The sequence below is a fragment of the Brienomyrus brachyistius genome, chromosome 1 (genome assembly GCF_023856365.1).
Source record: "Brienomyrus brachyistius isolate T26 chromosome 1, BBRACH_0.4, whole genome shotgun sequence".
In the NCBI taxonomy this organism is placed as follows: Eukaryota; Metazoa; Chordata; class Actinopteri; order Osteoglossiformes; family Mormyridae; genus Brienomyrus; species Brienomyrus brachyistius.
The window spans coordinates 28,432,799-28,454,292 of NC_064533.1; the positions used below are offsets into that span (position 1 = coordinate 28,432,799).

The following is a 21,494-nucleotide window of genomic DNA, read 5'->3' on the forward strand; positions in this document are numbered from 1 at the left end:
GGAAAGTCCTCCACAAATCACATTGCATTCATAGACAGTGGAAAGTCCTTCTCCATAGTCGCATTGCATTCATAGGCAGTGGAAAGTCCTTCTCCACAAATCACATTGCATTCATAGACAGTGGACTGATGCATTTATGCAGAAATAAATATAGTTCTGGCTGTGGCCAGACTTAAGAAGCTGTTGCTCAGCCCAGCCCTGACAGAGCCTCATACAGTCCACAGCACACCTGAACCAAGCAATCAAGAACAAACCAAAAAAGCAAGAACAATGATGAACAAAGCAAACAGTCAAGAATGGAGCAGATAATCAGGAGCACAGAATAGCTGATGCAGTTACGTTGGTAGCTTCCTCGCCCTTTTCAGGTGAATATAGCCAGTTTTATCAGTCTTTACCAACATCCTTTGCTTTAACCATTTAAAAATTCAGTGCAGTTGCTACAAAAAGGAAAGACTGTATGATATGGCTATTACTCAGAAGGGATGTTGTGAACATTCTCAATGGAAATTAGCTGCATGTTGCTTAAACTAAATGTGGAAATAGGCCCTTCTTTGCATCACATGAGCTATAGTGCTGATTATGTGGATTCACATTTGTTTGTCAGTGTTCTCAATACTTTGTACTGTCTGGAGCTCCAGCATTGTTCATGCTTTAAGATGCTTGGACACACCAAGAAAAAAACACATTTTGAAATATTTACTAAAATATTATTTTAAAAATATTTCGATCCAATGCATATCTTTTTATTATGATTATTTTGATGGCATGCTTTTACATTTTTATAGAAAATTGCCAGTAATCCAAATGAATTAAATTTAACAAATATGTAAGTGAAAAATCAGTGTACCAAATATACATGTAGCTTAATTATATTTCATGGTAGGGGTGGCATGGTGGTGCAGTGGTTAGCACTGCTGCCTCACTCCTCTGGGACCCGGATTCGAGTCTCCACCTGGGTCACATGTGTGTGGAGTTTGCATGTTCTCCCCATGTCGTCATGGGGTTTCCTCCGGGTACAAACACAGTCCCACAGTCCAAAAACATGATGAGGCTAATTGGACTTCCAGATTGCCCGTAGTTGTTCCCTGCCTCGGGATAGGGGATAGGCTCTGGACAACCCGTGACCCAGCAGGATAAGCGGTTTGGAAAATGGATGGATGGATATTTCATGGTTTACAAGAAGAAGAGACTTTGGCTCCACCTAGTGTTTGTATATGATATTCACTAAAAGTTATACAGTAACTTACAGTATTTGAGCCTACGTGTTCCACTGTGTGTTGTTATGAGTTTTGTTAGTAGGTATTAACATATGTACGTAGGAGTGCTGGCAAGCTAGAATTAGGTTTGGTATATTTTTTACATTATAGTTGTACAATTAGATTGCACATATGACAGTAATATGGTTTCACCAACGAAAGCATCCATCCATCCATGAGTGAGTCAAAAGAAAAACTGACACTTAAAAAAAAACTTCTGTGTGGAAGATATGTGCAAATATGTTAAACATTGCTTGTAAATGGACTTTTGCTATGAAACCGACAAACTGGCAACATTTTTATAGAATTAAGAAAGCATCTCAAAACTTTCCATGCGCACGGTATAGTGTATCAAATAAAAAGATGTGTAAAGGTTTTACTAGAAGGCAGCAATGAAATAAAAGACAACAGGAGGAAACAAGTATGGAGACGACTTCGTCTAGAGACATTTAATAGCCAGAATAAATGAATTTCTATGACTTGACCATGATGATTGTACTGTTTATAAGCTAGTTCTATTTATATTTAGGTCAATAAACATTGTACATCACAAGGCCATTGGATTGAGAAAGGTGCCAAATTCGCTTGCAGCTTAGCATTTCAATGGAGATTATTTGGCAGATGAATTTGCACGGACATGTCCGGAAGTGTTTTCTTGCCTTTAAAAAACGAGTTAATTAAACTCATACAGCATATCATTAAATATAATTCACAAATAAATATATCTCATAAACAGACTTTTTAAATTTAGACTTTTAAAATACAATATAGCAGGAATTTAAATACAAAGAAACAGTTTCACTGGTCTGGAATGCTACATCAACTGATCATCAAAATTAATCGGTTAACTGAAAAATTGTATCTCTCAAACACTACAGTAGGAAGGTTTCGTAACACCAAATAGTGTTTTATTAGTGTTTTATTTTGGCAACAACTTGATGCAAAATCAAGACCTTATCTAGCCATTAAAAAAAAATCAAACACAAACAACAAATTGGGTTATAGTTATAAATCCAACAAAAAAAATTGTATAATTGTGTCTTTGTAAACTTTAAATAGGTTTCTTTATGCAGATTATACATTGAATTGGGTATCAAAGCAACAATATTTAAATATTTATATATGTGAAAGGTGAAAAAACATCACCTTTTCCTACATGTTTATTAGAATTTTATTTTTCCACAGTTTTATATTGAAAGAAAAGCATCTTTTGTTTCTCAGCGGTAAACATGTTGGTTTTGGTTTAAGAAGTAGCCAGATTATAGTCTTGCATCATGCTTCATTATTATTTATGTGATTAAATAGTAATTTTATTCAAGTCCACAAAGAGTCACTCTGCTTGTTTGGTTGATTTTCACTTGCTTTCAACAAACATCCACTGATGGTGTCAGACAGCAGTTTTGGCTGTGCTCTCATTAGTTCTGGGAGCCTTACTGAAGACGCTGGGTAAAGTTTTCCGGAAAGAGTCCCTTACATGCAACGTCTCCTTCTTTTAACCAAGCGGATTCCTTAATTCCTGTGAGCCAGCCTTCATCCTGAAAGAAATTGGGAAGCAAGGGTCAATCTTCAGCAAAATTCATCCCAAAATAGGCAGAATTGGCTGTTGTTTATATTGTCAATATTTTTTCCCCCCAAAAAAATTGTCTCTGTGGGTTAGGACTCAGTGCCTGTGATCAGAAGGTTGCTGGTTCAAATCCTGTGATCGTCAGTGATGTCACCATTAGGCCTTTGAGCAAAGCCCTTAATCCTCATCAGTTTGCCTTATGGAGAACATGACCTGATTTCCCAATGGGGATAAATAAAAACATCACCTGTATATTAGTTTTAGAGATAAGAGAAGGGAAGTCCTAAAATTTCAGCGAATCTTTATTTTTACACCACACTTTTTCATGGAAACAAGGTGAAGAGAATGATTAAACACTCCTGTTGACATTTATGAAGCTGCTCTGTTGACACAGGAAGGGGCATCCTTGCCTGAGCTGCCATCTCTGTCTGGATGACCAGAACCACATCTCCTTTCTTCAGCTCCAGCTCGTCAGAGCTTGCAGCTTCAAAATCATGGAGCATTTCCACCTGCAACAAAGGTTACAATTTTATTCTTAATATTTATTATTCCCCGGATCAGTGGCGATGTGTAAAGTCCATTAGCGTGCTAGAACCACACTGGAATGCAGATGGAAGGTTTCAAAGAATACCAATAAATACTGTGATTGCACATCAGTCTGAATAAACAGTGGTTTAGCCACTAAGGTGTTGTGGAGAATTTAAATACCATTGGTTACATGTATGATTAAAGGCCTAACGTGAAATTTCAATAAGGATACAGATTTTTAATGTTGAAAAATCTGATGTAAGGGTTAAAATGTAGTTTTGACTCTTTTCAGTTATGGAAGTTATGTATAAAATGTATAAATTCAACATGGTCAAGGTTTGGTGGAAGGCTGCTCTTGAAAATCAAAGGGTATCTGCAAAATGTTCAACGTCAATCCAGAAACTTAAACGGGTGTGAGCTCTTCCGAAATTCTGTATCAAAGCCTCAAAAATGTTACTGGGCCAATAGTAATTTGATGCATCATGCCTCATACTAACACTCTCTGAGTAGAAAGGCCCACCTTGAAGAGGAAACCAGAAGGAAGTCCCTGGAAACCATCTGATTGGCTATTAGTGTCCTTTGGATCTCCTTTGCCAGTCTGGAGGCCATCTGATTGGCTATTAGTGCTCTCTGGATCTCCTTTGCCTGACTGGAGGCCATCTGATTGGCTATTAGCGTTCTCTGGATCTCCTTTGCCTGACTGGAGGCCATCTGATTGGCTATTAGTGTCCTCTAGAGCTCCTTTGCCTGACTGGAGGCCATCTGATTGGCTCTTAGTGTCCTCTGGATCTCCTTTGCCTGACTGGAGGCCATCTGATTGGCTCTTAGTGTCTTCTGGATCTCCTTTGCCTGACTGGAAGCCATCTGATTGGCTATTAGTGTCCTCTGGATCTCCTTTGCTTGAGTTGGTCTCAGCCTCTCCGCCATCGCTTATTCCAGCGGGCGTGGTGAACTCGGCGTCATGGTCATCGTCACCCTCGTTGCTTGAGGCAGCTTCAATCACCACAGAAGGGATGACCATTGTCTGCTTAACAGACAGGAACATATGAGCCTTGGCCTAACTTTGAACATAATTTGTAGTTGATGAATATTGGCAAACTCAGCTGGATATTTACCTCTTCATCCTGAGAGTCTTCTCTGACATCTTCTGTATTTTCGTCCCTTACTTCAGACACTACAGTCTGGAAAAAATAATCAACACTGGAAAACCACTAAGATCAACATTCCATCCATCCATCCATCCATCCATCCATCCATCCATCCATCACCCTTGTACAGTGCAGGGCCATGAGCCTGCAGTCTATCCCAGGAAGCAAAGGGCATGAGGCAGGGGACCTCCTAGATTGAAGATATCAATTGATTTTCGTAAAAAATTACAGTACCTGGTGAAAACCTGCTCAAGCACAGGGAGAGGGTGCAAACCGCACACACACTGCCCCCTGGAGGTGAGGCCTCCATGCTGCAAGGTCACTATGACAGCATTTACACATGTGTAAACCTTATTTATTATTTCTGTTTCACAAATGGACTGTTATCTAGGATCGTTCTTTGGAGGATTAATTGACTGTTTTAGGCTGAATTCAAAACATGTGAAGAAAGAAAACAGATGCAATAAGCATTGCTTAGTATCATAGCAGCTGGAATCCAATAATCCCTCTTGCAACAGCTAAATAATGGCCACACTGTCAGTCCAGTCTCATTGAAGAATTAACCTACATTAAAATACAGGAGAGAGAGCCGTACAACAGGACTACTGTAACAACTAAAGACAAAGAACTAAATAAAGCTACTGTACATTTTAAATCTGCTGTTTTTATGTATTACATACTTGAATCACACATTTGAAAATGCACCAATTATATTCACCATTCTGATACATGTACAGTATATGTACTGTATGTATACAATCACTGGCTGCTTGATGATGCACATCTCCCATTCCACCACATCCCATAGCTGCTCTATTATATTGATATTGTGACTGTGGAGGCCATTTGAATACAGTGAACTCAGTGTCATTTTGTAGAAACCAGTCTGAGATGATATGAGCTTTATGACATGGTGTGTTATCCTGCTGGAAGTAGCCATTAGAAGCTGGGGTCACTGTGGTCATAAAGGGATGGCCATAGTCAGCAATAATACTCTGGTAGGCATTTAAACGATGCTGAATTGATACATAGGGGTTCAAAGGGTGCCAAGAAAACACCCCCCACACCATTATACCACAACCATCAGCCTGAATAGTTGATACAAGGCAGGATGGATCCAGGCTTTCATGTTGTTTGTGCCAAATCCTGACCCGACCATCTGAGTGCGTCAGCAAAAATGGGGACTCATCTGACCAGGCAATGCTTTTCAATCTTCCATTGCCCAGTTTTGGCGAGTTCCTGCCCACTGTAGCCCATTTCCTGTCCTTAGCTGACTGGAGGTCTTCGGCTGCTGTAGCCCATCTGCTTCAGGGTTCGACCTTGTACTGTAACTACTATCTACAACAGCTGAACTCGATATCAGATAGGGGTCTGCTGGCTGTGCCATCGGACTCAGACTGGCATGTGGGTTTATTTAGAACGACGTTGGGGATAATTACCAGCTCGTCAGTAGGGCTGGGCTGCTCTTCTGCCTCCTCCACTGTTACTGGGCCCTGCATGCAGTCAGTTACTCACACATGCCAGCAAACACTTTGAAAGGTGGAACAATGACTATAGACCACAATCAGATCATTAAAAAAAAGGTAGCCTGTTCTGTCCTCTCTAGTAAAAGACCAAAATGAATCGATTTCAGTGAATGCGATCCGCTGTCTGACATTTGATGAATATTTCAATTTTATTAATATTTCAGTATTGGATGTATGTAACCAGGGATAAAGTTTACGAATTTAATGAATATGACTAGTCAATTTTACTAATGTTGTTAGTAAATTTTACGAATGTTACTAGTGGACTATGCTAGTTAAATATAAAATGTAGTCAAAATGTATTTTATTTAACTAGCCACTGGGTTAGTGTTCTTGCCCTTCATCTCAGATGAATGGGCGAGCTTACTTTTCAGCCCAGTATGTAACTCAGGTGATGTTTTAAGAACTTCCAGTAGTGATTCTTATTCTACATTTTAAGGAAAAAGAGAGATCGGCTATATCCTACTGACTTTAGCTTTCGCAGATTCATGCCGTTGGTCAGAAGGCAAAGACATTTTAGGAAACTGCTTCGTGTTTGAGCTCCTGAAGCGATACTTACAGGCACTGCTTCAGCAGGAGATTCCCTCTCAGCTTCAAGTGTCGGGGGTTCCTGTATACAGAAAAGGTTGAGGTTAAGGTGCAAGAGAAAGGTCTGCAATGTATTCTCTGTGGTCCTTGGTGATATTATGATATTAGTAATAAAATATTGTGTGCCTATCTGGGTTTGTGCCAGTGACTGGAAAGTTGACCAAGGTCCTTATCCTCACCTCTGTGCTCTGACCCCGTATATAAGTGTGTGTGTGAAATGGAGAACAAAATAGGATATGAGAAAACTGTCCAATTTCCCCATGGGGGTGATTAACGTAATATTAACTAATCTTGTTAATAGCTAATGGGGTAACGACAGATTAAATGAATGTTTCCACATCATCAGTTCATGTGCTGTTAGCCTCTGTGTGACACTGTGTTCTTCCTCTGGACAGGTGCTGGATTGCTGATATTTACCGAATTTGATAAGCCTTTGGTATTACACTGAGGGAATAAGCCACAGGGTACCTCAGAGGGCTTGGCTTCTTCACTCATTAATGTCTCTTCCACATCCACCACAGTCAGGTTCTTTACAAACACAAAAGGAAAGGAAATGGTTCATTAAATATTAATCCCGCCAAGTCAAGGAGTTCAGAACTGTGTTTAAACTACATTAAGCATCTGATTTAAGCTGTGGAATGTGCAGAATAGTGGAAATCACACGGCTTGGGAAGCCAGACAAGGATAAAGGGTTAAAAAGTGGATGGATGAGGTTAGAATCTGAGAGACTCACTGCACTTTCCTCTTTAGGGGGGCTGGTATCCCCAGCGTTAGTGCTGGTATCTGTGGAGGGTTCTTGGGTCTGTCCCAGAGTTGTCACAGGTCCAGGAGGTTCTTCCGTTCCAACAGCAGGGGGCGCAGACGGTGCCGCAGGCTTATAATAGAACAGGGAGGGTAACAAAACATAAACACCCCCCCCCCTTCAGGAAATCTGCTGCTGCTAGTTTATGGAGGAAAGAAAATGAAATAAAGGAAAGTTGACGGTGCAGGATTTTTTTTTCAATGTTCCATCAAAGGTACTAATCGGAAAATCAGCAAAGAAAAAAGAACATTTCGTTTTTTATTACAAATTGACGAATTTCCAGAAGAACTGGGCTTTTTTTTTTACTTAAAAAATGATCGTTTGCTAATGTTACATGCATGCATTGATTCTCATGAAAACATTTCTATTAAAGCTAAAGTGATCACTCACCACTTCATCAAACACACTCTGAGCCGAACCTTTGGCAAAGCCAGAGATGGCCAGCTATAGAACATTGTGATGCAGGAAATGTAGCAGGAGTTAGATTAAGCTCATATAACGGACTGTACCATTTCATAGAACTTAAACGGTTCTATACCCCAGGTCTCAGTACAAACCCCATATAACACCACTTAGAAATTAACATCTTAATTAAAATTTCAATTATCTCAAGATTTCAAGGTGGAATAATTACTGCAGAATAATTTAAATCCAGTACTCCAGTTCTAACCTTTCCATATTTCAGACATATTATTACCATTTCATAATAGAATGTTTCATTTTTAAAAAAATGAAATGTGTGTTTTAATTGTATTAGTTGTACTTCATGCTACAATAGAGCTAATACTTGCATCTGTTTATGTAACTGTGACGTGATACGTAATTACTCATCCATATTATCATCTTTTCTATATTATTAAATGCGGTGGGTTGATGTATTAAACAAAGATCCAATATAACTGTGTTTGTACTACAAACAATCCTCATTTTGCCTGTAAAGCTCATTATGTGGGTGCCTTGGGTGCGGGGGTCTCTTGGGGGTCTCATGGCTTTGTTCAGTCTCAGCTTTTCTTTTCTTTGCCGAAGTTGTTATTTTTGTACACTTATTCACAGACGAAATGCTTTGGGTGTAAATCAGTGTAAACTGAAGGGTAATTAAAAAGCTGCAAGACTCTGTGCCTTGAGGACTAACTTATTTCCTGAATCACTCATTATGGCTCTAATTCGTTGAACGACCTTGGAGAGAATTGAGAGAGGAATCTGGCAAAAATGGGGGGTATGTGTGATGATATGACCTGGTGCTGGATTAGCAACTGTAATGGAGTGGGAAGGAGGGATGGATGATATTTAATCAAACTGTACTGCTTTGAGCACCAAGTATTATTTATATGTTCCCCATTTAATTGACATCTACATTACAACTCATACACCATCGATTTGGGCATTCATTTACCTTTGAAAAGTCATCAAATGCACTGCTGGATACCTACAATGAACACAAAGGGAAAATGCAACATTTACCATTCACACTAAGGGCCAAGGGGAACGTGGGACGCAGAAAAATAATCAGAGGAAAAGTAAGTTAAATGGAGGTTAGGAACTGCAAGAGATGACATGGAAGGGGAAAATACTGTGAGAAAAAATAACTGAATTCTCAGCTCTGAAAAGTAGGTTTGATCTGTTATTGCTCTGTTACATGCAATACTCAGGGGGACAGGAATGTACCTCAGTTATACTTCCTATACTGTCCAAATCCCCTGTTTGTGACTCTCAGTGCCAGTGCTCCGGCAGCTTTGGACAGAATGCTCTTTAGCCCTGTGTACAGTATGGGGGTCTTTGGCTCCCCACCTCTCACGATGCCATGAGCAGAGAGAGTTCCGGCTTTGGCATCGTAGTCTCCCCAGCTGGTCTCCTCCCGGCCATCGTTGGAGAAGAAGTCATTGCTGTTACTGGCCACCTGCCACAGGCTTTCACTACTCTCGCTATGAAAGGCTAAACCAGGCAGAGCAAACCATTGGGCTGAACCCTTAAGCTGCTCTTCTGGGGTGTCACACGACCTACAGTCACCACTGCCCACCCCTGCCGTGCAGTTCTCTGGCCATTTCTGCCTCTCATTGCCTGCAAAAGGGTCTCTGATTCTCCAGGAATGGATCAAGGACAAAGTCGAACATTTGGATATCACGATCAGGTGCTGCATTATTGCACTCGTGTCACTGGTTTACCCCATGCCTCTCAAAAGGAGACCGCTGTGGAGAAATCAAAATGTCTGGCATCTCTGAGGGATCTCCTAGGGCTTGCTGAACTGGATCTAAGGAAGAAGACTGGCCTTTAGACTGAGAACTGCACAAAGTTCAACACGTTCCATATTGCTCATAAGATGCATGCTACTTAAATTGTTCAGCCTAGCAGGCAAGCTCTCCTGGTCACCCACACCCAACTTTGCATTACCATGGGACTCATCAGCATTGACAGTCACATCCTTTCTCCTTGGACCTGCTCGATTTTACTCCCAGAGATCATAACCTTATTCCAGACCATCCTGGGCTATCAAACTCTGGTCTGGTCTGGGCTATAAGACTCTGGTTCTCTTGGACTCTGGTTTGTTTTTGCCCAAGGCTAGCAGGTCTGTTCACCTTCCTGTGAGCCCTGAGTCATCTCCTCGCTCTCGTTGGGGATTATTATCCCCTGTGCGGGCTCAGTCCCATCCTCCTGCAGCCTTTCCTCTATGTCTTGCTGTACATTTTGGCTCACTGACACCAGCAACACCTGGATTATCCCACCTCTCAGCCTCTGCCCACATGCTATATTCCCAAGGCTACGCAGCCTTCATGTCCGGAGTTTTTGACTTCAGTTTTTCATGCCTCTCCTGCAAATCCTCCTTACAAACCTCATGAAAACAACCAGTATCTCCTGCTGGGTCCTGATCTCCTTGGCCATGTAAAAGATGCTGACTGGTGGTGTAGTCGTCCACAGTAAGGTTACAGACAGAGTAATAATCAGGCTAGGGACCGGCAGATGAAAGGAAGAAAAAAAACACTTCCATAGTGAGAAATAGATCAAAGAAACAAAACCACTAAACTATCTTCTGGAGCATGAAAATAACTGCATGATGTAAATAGTGAAAGAAGGCAGAAGAATTAATGAATGAAACACAGAAGGACAAAATAAGCACAAAAATATGGAGTCAAGAGTGCCAAAAATAAATAAATAAATACATCAATAATAAATTAATTAAATCACAAATGATCACAAATGATTCAAAATGGGAAATAAATTTTATCTGTCAGTCTGAGCCATCAAACTCAGTTGGCGGGACTATCGCTGTTCGGCTCAAGCTGATTGGCAGAACCAGCATGTTTCGAAAGACACAGCCAATCGCCTTGCATAGATTGCCGCTAGTCCCGCCTACCCATTTTGATGGCTCAGACTGACAGATTAAATTAATTTATGATGTGCCAAAAGTGCCAAATTTAAATAAATAGTGAAATAATTATATATGGCATCTCTCTATGTACATGTATATAACAGAGATGACCATAAAGTTTACTTTGACTTTGACATGAATAATTTTTTTATTTTACATTTCAACTAATTCATGACACGTCATTCATTCTTTTATATCCCATTTTAAATCAGTCATGACACATAACAATTAATTATTGATGTATTTATTTAATTTTGGCACATTACAAAAATGCCATTAACACAGTAATGTAAAGTAATACACATCTTTAATGATTATAGAAAATCTACCTGCCCTAAAGAGACTAATTGCATATTTATTGCACAAGTATAAGTATGGCCCATTTTAACCAATCTGGTTTAGCAAAGTGGAACAAACACTCAATTCTAAGTGAATGATTACAGTACCCTGTAGTAGTATTACACAGTCTCTACTTACTGGCTGTGAGGGAACAATATCTGCCTGGAAGATAGACAAATTCAAGAGTTTAGTAGAAACTTAGCGCATAGTGAATCACAGAAATTAACACTATACTACACTAATAAGTTTATTTAACATTCATTTTTTTATTTAAATTTGATGCATAACAGTACAGAGATGACATTCTACAATAGTAACGTTCCATCCAGCATTAACCAATTCAGCCCAATGTGGAATGTACTTCTGTGATTTTATTGGTTCTGTTAAGGCTAGAGAATCACGTTTACAAAAAAATATCGTCAACTACAATCATTCTCTAAGCTTTTTGTTCATTTTAAGAGGACTGTATGCCTCAGCAGATTACAGTTACCTATGTACTGAAAAACACTTTGATTAAGTGCAACAATATAAGTGATTTGATGAAGTACATCGGGCAAAGAAGCCAGAGTCATCACTGGGTAGCTAGAATCTTACCGTCCACAGATCCCAGGGCAGCGTCTGTCAGAAATAAACTCGGCGTAAGACATGTGGACAGCATCACATGACACACATGACCAATAAGAATGAAGAATGAAAAAAATATATCCATAAATTGCGCATAGTGAAATATAATATAAATAAGTGTTTCTATTGTACTCTATTGATGTAGGTTTATTAAATAGATGTGGGTTTATTAAAAAAGTATGCTTACATAGAAATGCGCCAAAACTGTCATCTGTAGATAGATTTTCAGCATGAACATTCTTTCTTTTTATATGATAATCTTATGAAGTTATGGCGTTTCACTTAGATAGCACAAATCCATATCAATAACCATTCATCATTTACATCACAGCTTTATTATTATTATTATTATTATTATTATGCATTTACTCCTGTTTCTTAAAGGTGAAATAGTCCATGAAGCTGACTTGTATGTATCCTTTAAGGATGTAGAGTTCATACATTGGTTTTGGTCCTATAGACACCTAGATATCTGAAAACCATTTTATCTTCCAGCGAATAAAAGAAATGTAAGAATGGAGGAAGACCTGTGACATTGGGGACTGTGACTGTCCAATGGATAAACAGGTGTCTGGCTTGAAGGGGTCGAAGTCCAGATCCAGGAGAGACTCTGAGACCTTTTCATTCTGTGGGAAGACACATCTGGCTTTCAACCCCTAAATCACATTTATGCATCAAGTGCTTGTATCCAATGAGATGTAGGATCAAGAAAGCAGGGTCCGAAACTCCCTGGAACAACTGGGGTTAAGGGCCTTGTTCAAAGGCCCAATGGCGAAATCACTCTGCCGACCCTGGGATTTAAACTGGTGACCTTCTGATTGCAGGCACGGTATCTAAACCTTCCAAGCCACACACCCCCTTTGATTAAGTCTTCCTACAGAAAAAAAGCAAATCAATTCACAAATTATCTCTAAAAACAACATATAGTGCAAAATATGGAAACCAATTTAATTATTGTTCCTTGTTATCCCACTACAGCTAACATCTGATCCCTCTATAAAGGTGTTTTGTACTTTCATAATTACTTTTGCAAGTTAATTTGTCAGTATCGTTTCGCATTATTGCAGATGTGCTACATGTCTATGTTGGGGAGTCAAAGGGCAGATGTTACAGCCATTAAACCGGCAGTTTATCCATAGTGAAAAGACCATGACTTTGACCTCAGTTTGAGGTCATGGTAAAAAATTTTGAGAATGACCCAAGTATTGGTTTTCACAAAATCTTTGTAGATCTTTTTGATAGATGTCTCTATATTATACTGAAGTATAATTACAAGCATTTCATAAGTCTCAACGGTTTTTATTCACAATTACATTAATGCAAAGAGTCAGTATTTGCAGTGTTGGCCCTTCTTTTTCAAGACCTCTGCAGTTCGCCCTGGCTGCTGTCAATCAACTTCTGGGCCAAATCCGGACTGATGGCAGCCCGTTCTTGCATAATCAAGGCTTGGAGTTTGTCAGAATTTGTGGGTTCTTGTTTGTCCACCCACCTCTTCAGGATAGGATTGACCTCCTCGATGGGATTAAGGTATAGGGAGTTCCCTGGCCATGGACCCAAAATGTCGATGTTATGTTCCCCGAGCCCTGAGCCTAATGGCATGGTGCTTCATCATGCTGGCATTGTTCATCACCAGACTGTTCTTGGATGGTTGGGAGAAGTTGCTCTTGGAGGATGTTTTGCTACCATTCTTTATTCATGGCTTTGTTCTTAGGCAAAATTGTGAGTAAGCCCACACCCTTGTCTGAGAAGCAACCCCACACATGAATGGTCTCAGGATGCTTTACTGTTGGCATGACACATGACTGATGGTAGTGCTCACCTTTTCTTCTCAGGATAATCTTTTTCCATGATGCCCCAAACAACTGGAAATGGGATTCATCAGAGAAAATGACTTTCCCCCAGTCCTCAGCAGAACAATCCCTGTACCTTTTGCAGAATATCAGTCTGTCCCTGATGTTTTTCTTGGAGAGAAGTGGCTTCTTTGAGGCTCTTCTTGACAGCAGACCATCCTCCAAAAGTTTTCACCTCACTGTGCATGCAGATGTACTCACACCTGCCTGCTGTCATGCCTGAGCGAGCTCTGCACTGGTGGTGCCCTGATCCCACAGCTGAATCAACTATAGGAGACGGTCCTGATGCTTGCTGGACTTTCTTGGGAGCCCTGAAGCCTTCTTCACAACAATACCTCAGAACCTCTGTCCTTGACGTTCTCGATGGTCCGATAAATGGTTAATTTAGGTGCAATACCCTTGCCTGTGAAGGCAAAGCAACGACGACTGCATGTGTTTCCTTGCAGGTAACCATGGTTAACAGAGGAACAAGAATGATTTCAAGCACCACCCTCCTGTCAAAGCATCCTCAATCAACATGACAGAGTGGTCTCTAGCCTTGTCCTCCTCAACACTCTCACCTGTGTTATTGAGAGAATCAATGAAATAATGTCAGTAGGTCCTTTTGTGGCAGGTCTGAAATGCAGTGGAAATTGGTTTTTGCGGATTAAGTTAATTTTCATGGCAAAGAGGAACTTTGCAATTAATTGCAGTTCATCTGATCACTCTTCATAACATTCTGGAGTATATGCAAATTTCCATCATAAAAACTGAGGCGACAGACTTTGTGAAAATTAATATTTGTGTCATTCTCAAAATCTTGGCCATGGCTGTACACCTTGCTTTTAATAAAGCAGGCCCGTTCTTAATTTTTTCTATAATGTTAACATGCCTTGGGGGTGTTGGGCAGCCAGTAGACCTTGGACCCCCAGAGGTTTTTAACTGCCCATTTGGAATTATTTGGTTCCTCTCCTCCTTTGTCTCCTTCCTTCCTCCCTTCCTCCATTCATGCCATTCTGTATCCCCTGTGACTGTGGCACAAGCCTTGCACTGTGTTCCTCAGAAAACATGTGACAATAAAATCTGAAACTGATACTGAAGAACTGCTGGAAAAGAACTAGGGCAGATTTCAAGCTATGATGCTGCGCTAATGCTTTTGTTATTGTGAATGCCGTTCAGGATGGCAACGTGATAGACGTCGGTCTTCCCACTGGATCATGCGGAGAGATAAACTGTGCATCATCTCTGCTGTTCGGCCCTTCGGCAGCTGCTAAGCTCCGTTCGAAGCAGCCTAGGGGCAGTCGTCAGCTTCAGTGCCGGCTTAGCGGAACCAGCCAGAGTCCGTCATGCGAATACAGCACAAACAATGAGGGTTAGGCAGAGATGAGGGAGTCAAGAATTCTGCTCGATTTGGAAATGCCATCGCTGGCTGGCTCGTCTTACCAGGAGTGGGAGCCCACCTGGGCCATTCTTCTACGTGCCACAACACTGTGTTAAACATTAAGGTCTCAGACAACTGACAAAAGCTGGCCAGAAAAAAAATAACTGACAGTTACAGTAAGTGAATAGATATTAAAGAGTACCCTTCACCATCACTTCCTTGATTTTTTGACTCCATGAGTACATACAGGGGCAGGGCCACAGGGGCATTGGCCTCAACTAATTGGTCCCTGGAATGCACCCTTGCCTGTCACTCACCAATTCCAAACAAATCATTGGGTAATGATAAGGTGTGCCCCTCTGGATGAACTATGACCCTATTTATGTCACCCACCTTAATCCTTGTTTGAATCCATTGGAGGGATAAAGACATTTATACACTGAATCACCAAAATGAAGCCTGTTGTGCAAAATGTAAGAAATCACAAACCCTAATGTTCCTACAGTATTGTCATGATAAGAAATACTGAGGTAAAGAAAATGTTTCTACACGGACTAAAACAGCTTCAGCCATGTTGCGGTGGATGTCAATGCGATTTAATGGATTGGGCAGCGAGACTGATGTGAGGATGAATTTCCCTTGAGCAGTGGTGCCTTTGGATGGAGGTTTTACATCCGTGCCTCTGAGACACCAACATCAATGACTTGCAAGCCTGGTGCCAACAACATACTGAATACTGTATATAGGGTCTGAGCTTTTATTTACATTCCCCAAAGTGAATAAGAGAGTAAATTAAGCCACATGTAATATGTATTACTCAAACAAATATAGTTTTAATGATCATTGCACTGGTGTCTAATATGTGCCTTACTAAAAATCCCTGAATATGTTTTCTGAGTGAAAGATGGATAGTGACAAAAAAGATAAGCAACAGCATCCCTTCAAATAATTATATCTGAAACTCCATCCATGTTCAACTGCTTACCCTGGTCAGGGTCACCGGAAGCCTGGAGCCATCCCAGACAGCACAGGGCATACGGCTGCTACGCTAGCTGCTGCTTTGCCTGTATCATGGTGGCTTTGCCTGTATCGCGTTGGCTTTGTTTGTGTCATGGTGGCTTTGCCTGTATCATGGTGGCTTTGCCTGTACTGCGTTGGCTTTGCCTGTACCACGGTGGTAGCTTTGCCTGTACTGCATTGGCTTTGCCTGTACTGCGTAGGCTTTGCCTGTACCGCAGTGGTGGCTTTGCCTGTATCGTGTTGGCTTTGCCTGTACCGTGGTGGCTTTGCCTGTAATGCGGTGGCTTTTCCTGTATCGCGTTGGCTTTGCCTGTATCATGGTGGCTTTGCCTGTACTGCATTGGCTTTGCCTGTACTGCGTAGGCTTTGCCTGTACCACGGTGGTAGCTTTGCCTGTACTGCATTGGCTTTGCCTGTACTGCGTAGGCTTTGCCTGTACCATGGTGGCTTTGCCTGTACTGCGTTGGCTTTGCTTGTATCGCGTTGGCTTTGTTTGTGTCATGGTGGCTTTGACTGTATGGCATTGGCTTTGCCTGTATCATGGTGGCTTTGCCTGTACTGCATTGGCTTTGCCTGTACTGCGTTGGCTTTGCCTGTACCACGGTGGTAGCTTTGCCTGTACTGCATTGGCTTTGCCTGTACTGCATTGGCTTTGCCTATACCACGGTGGTAGCTTTGCCTGTATTGCATTGGCTTTGCCTGTACTGCATTGGCTTTGCCTGTACCACGGTGGTAGCTTTGCCTGTATTGCATTGGCTTTGCCTGTACTGCATTGGCTTTGCCTGTACCACGGTGGTAGCTTTGCCTGTATTGCATTGGCTTTGCCTGTACTGCATTGGCTTTGCCTGTACCACGGTGGTAGCTTTGCCTGTACTGCATTGGCTTTGCCTGTACCACGTTGGCTTTGCCTGTATCACATTGGCTTTGTTTGTGTCATGGTGGCTTTGCCTTTATCATGGTGGCTTTGCCTGTACTGTTTTGGCTTTGCATGTATTGCGTTGGCTGTGCCTGTACTGCGTTGGTTTTGCCTGTATCGCGTTGGCTTTGCCTGTACTGAGGTGGCTTTGCCTGTACCCCGGTGGCTTTGCCTGTATCGTGTTGGCTTTGCCTGTATCGTGATGGCTTTGCCTGTATCGTGTTGGCTTTGCCTGTACTGAGGTGGCTTTGCCTGTACCCCGGTGGCTTTGCCTGTACCCCGGTGGCTTTACCTGTACTGTGGTGGCTTTGCTGTACAGTGATGGATTTGCCTGTATCCTGTGCTGCTCCATGGAGATTGTTCTTCTATCGTAATCAATAGATCAATACAGCTGGTGCCACATGGTCCGAAAACTCAGCAACAGAAAGCTATCCAGTCAAGATGAGCGTGGGGTGCAATGAGCAATTTAATGGCCTTGATTGAAAGGCTCTATGATTTTCCAAGACAGGCACTGTGGCACAAAGCAACTTGGCACCAACAAACCATGTAATAATGCCTCTGAAACAGCTGCAGCGGAAAATGAAAATCCTTGCACAGTTGGAGAAGGGTTTGCTAGAGATTTTCATGTCATTCAGAGAACCTTGTAATTGAATCGTTTCCTGTCATTATCCTTTAACGCAAATGCAAATGTACCAGTCTAATGTTCCTCTGCTGTTCAACTGTGACTGACCAGTTTGGTCTCTTTTCAGTCCCCAGCAAGAACTAGTGTCTGCTGCCATAAGACTGCATCTCAAGTATCAGGAGGATGATGGCTGTGACCATTTATATATGTATTTACCAAACATAAGAATCAAGGTGTGCATTCAATTCTGCTGTGAGTTGGGCAGCTATGGTTTTATGTTTTTTTGTAAACATTCTGGGTTAGTACCCAGACATCCCTTTCAGACAGCTTCCTCTTGCATCCACAGTTATTCCTGTGGAATGTGGTCCATCCTTCGTGGTGGTGGGCTGACATGACCCTGAATACCATGGTTCTCAATACACTACAAAGACTTGCTGTCCTGGTCACAGATGTGCCAGCGAGACGCGCACCAGCAATTTGTCCTCTTCTGAACTCTCATATATCTCCCATGTTGTGTAGATTGCAATATTTTATGTACAACTGTGCTATTGCCCTGCTAATTCAGGCTTCACATTCTGCTCTTACTGATGGAATGTTCAATCAGTGAAGATTGACCACCAGGCCATGCAAATATAGGCGTGAAATACTATTTGGGCCAGTGTGTCCAACTCGTGTATGAGATACAAAAATCATTTAAATATATCAGGTGAGAGGCTGCTGTAAATACACTTGCCATCTTCCAAACCAAAAATGTACAAATATTTTATGCATTTATGAGTTACTAAACCTTTTGGGTTGTCTGCTGCCCTTCAAGCATCATCTGTGGCTTTTCCCAAATTATCCGTAGGTGTGACCATGTGTGTGAATGCTGTGTGAGTATGTCCTGTGGTGTGTTGTGGCCCCATCCTGGATAATTTCCTCCCTTGTGGCTGTAGCTCACAGGACGGGCTCCTGATCCCCACAACCCTGCATAGGATAGCTGTGCATAGAAAACTGATGCATGGAGGACATACAGGATGTCAAACTTCTTCCATTACGATGTACTACTATCTCATTTCCCCCTGCTGGAAGGTGGATGGATGGATGCATGGATGGAAGGACGATTTCCCCCTCTGCTTCTTGAATGTACAGTCATGAGCATGTCACACGGCCCTGACCTGTGGTGGAGCGCTGACATTGATTTCCGGGACAAAGTTGTCATCAAACAGGTTGATTATCTGCTCCTGATGCATCTCTTTGGTGGGTGTCAGTTTAGGGGGTGGAGGAACTGGGGGCCCCTTCCTCGACTGTGAGAACGAAAACAGTATAAGTGGGGCAGTCAGGTAGAGGTGGATGTCCATGTCCCACACACACAGAATCCGTCTACACACAATACAATTTTATGCTAATATGGCTTGTTATATTGAGTTACGCCATGGAACTGTTGAATCCTCCAGTCTGTTTGGTCAGAAGGGTGTCAGTTGATTTGCTTAAACAATACATGGAGTGCGAGCCTTGCACTCAGTAGTAAATCATTGCGTTATTATAATCTTGAGTTCTAATGTTACTCGATATTCCAGGTATAAAACACAATTTAAATTAACGGAAACTATACTGTAAAACCAAAGAAATTGTTGCAAGTAACAAAAGGAAAATGGAGGATTTTCAAAATATTCTTAACATTTACAAAGAATGGGTGAAGGCAATTTTGAACTAATGACTGGTTTAAAGTTTCACCAATGGACTAGTTATGAATTAAAAGTTTATGAATAAACAAGGAGGTCTTTGTCCCGCATTAATAACTCTTACATGACTCCTGACTCTTGATCATTAGATACACCAAACTGTAAATTACCTGGCCGGGTGACTTCAACTGAGGCGGCCCAGGGGAAATTGGTGCCAACATTTGACCGGAGGTAGTGCCAGGGCTGCCAGGGGGAGACTCATCTGGAGGGGAGGGAGTGCCAGCGAGTTGAAGGGGACCTGAGTCACTGAGGAATTCGCAGAAGTACATGATGGTCAGTATGGGTAGGTGCCCAGATAAGAGACACGTACTACTCGTAATGTGCCTGTGATGCTACTTCCCCAGTACTTAAGGCTCATAGATCTGCCTTATAAATATATTTATGCCTCCTTGTTTTATAGAATCACAGCTATAATCTCTACTTATTATCAGCTATGACTTGACTTTAAAATTACATAACTCAAGTGGCCTATTAAAGTTAACAGAATACTTAATAGAACCTCTATAACGTACCGCAGACTCTCAGAACCATTGGCTAGACACCTGGCATGATGGAGGGTTTAGGGTAAAGAGGGGGCAATCTCCATCCTTACTGTCAAACTGGCTGCATTGCCCTACAGAGCACACCAGTGAGAGCCCAGCCTCATGACCTCAGTGCAGACCGAACACAGACACGCTAACATTGCTTTGTTTTCTATCCCTGTTTGACTGCACAGTTTCTGTAATTGAACAGGAAATTCCAAAATTCACTCAGTCCATTTGTCCAACTGAGTCCGACTCAGACTCCTCATGAAATCCAACAAAGACCTTTTCTAAAAGAAATTACATTTGCACAGAGATGTTCTTGGAAATGTATCTTGTGAACTGAATGAATTATGAAAAATCATTCTTCAGTTTGTTGTTCAAAAACATTTGGACCATTTGGACCATACATTTGGACCATATTTTCCACTTCAGCAAGTTACCAAAATCTGCTTTGTCAATCATGCTTGTTCTGATCATTATTAATTCATTTATTCCCTCTTTGATGCTGTCCTTCAGTCCTGTGAGTTACAGTAGGGGTCTTTACCCACGTGTAGAAGGTCACCGGTTTGAATCCCATGATCAGTAGAGTAATAATATCACTGTTGGGGCCCTTCGGCAAGGTGTGACCCCAAAAGCTGCTGTGGATGAAGCTGTGGATAGCCCTGTGCCATGTCACTGAACTTCATCTCACCTGTATCTGTCTATCATAGGACAGCAAGGTAAGATACAGTACCAGCCAAAAACCTGGACACACCTGATTTTGGTGCATGCCTCTATTATTCAGCTTATAACAAAAAGCAAGTATTTGAGGCAAGTAATAAATATTAAATATTCTAACAACCAAGAGAAGTGTTCTACAATTCAAAATTGCCTCAGATTTCAGATTCTTTAAAATGACCCCCTTTTGCTTCACTGACACCATTGCAGACTCTCGGCATTCTCTCAAGCAGCTTCCAGATGTAGCCACCTGGAATGCTTCTCCAACAGGCCTGAAGGAGTTTCCATGTGTTCTGGGCACAAACAGGCTACTCTTAGATCCAAGTCATCCCAAAGCAGCTCTATAGGGTTTTGGTTTTGGGGATTTTGGGGGCTGGATCATCTGTCACAGCACAGTACAGTTTGCTAGGTAATGCAGTACTTATACATTTTCATTAGGTGTGTCCAGACTTTTGACCTGTACTGCACATGAAAGCCAATGAATTCCAATGTACCTGAACTTTAGATTGTACAAATATAAAATAAAACATCTATAAAATATATACGGAAAAGGTTTTTTTTTAAACCATATCTAACCCACTGACTAAGACACTTGATTTGTGAAATGAAGAGGAGAGAAAATCTGGCAGAAAATCCTCCTCATTCTCTCAGTATAGTAAGTGAAATGCTGTTAATAAGCAACAACAATAAGCCAACAGCCACAGAGGTTCATGTAAACAATACAGAAGCACTTTGTTGGCCATACCTGGGAGCTCCCTGGATTGTGAAGGCCTTGTCTGCATGCTGTTCGCCCAGCTTCATGATGACCTCATACAGCTGGCGGCACAGCTAGCCAATCCAGTAAGAGCCAAAGAGGGATGGGTGGGAATTACACATAGGACCGAAAAAAATACCACTGTATCACTGAAGGCAGCCAACATTTCACTAGAAAGCACTTGAAGACTAGGCATTACAGAAGAGCGCTAAACGAAACATTATAAAACATTTCGAAATCAAGGTTGAAATAAACTTTCAAGATTAAA

General features: G+C 41.5%; 1 protein-coding gene across 6 annotated transcripts in view; it reads right to left on the bottom strand.

Annotated features, from left to right (window-relative positions):
- Positions 1 to 2,142: 2,142 nt before the first annotated feature.
- LOC125748594 (amphiphysin-like) overlaps positions 2,143 to 21,494 on the bottom strand; it is a 53,334-nt gene continuing 33,982 nt past the window's right edge. The window contains exons 9-25 of one of the 6 annotated variants that reach the window (XM_049024925.1): positions 21,218 to 21,300; positions 19,342 to 19,477; positions 18,665 to 18,793; positions 12,267 to 12,365; positions 11,927 to 11,950; positions 11,710 to 11,733; positions 11,254 to 11,277; positions 8,806 to 8,838; positions 7,803 to 7,856; positions 7,344 to 7,484; positions 7,028 to 7,138; positions 6,582 to 6,632; positions 5,936 to 5,989; positions 4,464 to 4,529; positions 3,869 to 4,372; positions 3,231 to 3,329; positions 2,143 to 2,791 (exon numbers count right to left, since the gene is read on the bottom strand). In XM_049024925.1, the coding sequence (XP_048880882.1) occupies positions 2,687 to 2,791; positions 3,231 to 3,329; positions 3,869 to 4,372; positions 4,464 to 4,529; positions 5,936 to 5,989; positions 6,582 to 6,632; positions 7,028 to 7,138; positions 7,344 to 7,484; positions 7,803 to 7,856; positions 8,806 to 8,838; positions 11,254 to 11,277; positions 11,710 to 11,733; positions 11,927 to 11,950; positions 12,267 to 12,365; positions 18,665 to 18,793; positions 19,342 to 19,477; positions 21,218 to 21,300 (1,737 nt within the window). In that variant the 3' untranslated portion in view covers positions 2,143 to 2,686. Of the gene's footprint in view, positions 2,792 to 3,230; positions 3,330 to 3,868; positions 4,376 to 4,463; positions 4,530 to 5,935; positions 5,990 to 6,581; positions 6,633 to 7,027; positions 7,139 to 7,343; positions 7,485 to 7,802; positions 7,857 to 8,805; positions 8,839 to 11,253; positions 11,278 to 11,709; positions 11,734 to 11,926; positions 11,951 to 12,266; positions 12,366 to 18,664; positions 18,794 to 19,341; positions 19,478 to 21,217; positions 21,301 to 21,494 lie in introns of all 6 variants that reach the window. The other 5 variants (XM_049024922.1, XM_049024939.1, XM_049024947.1 and 2 more) reach the window with 5 other exon arrangements.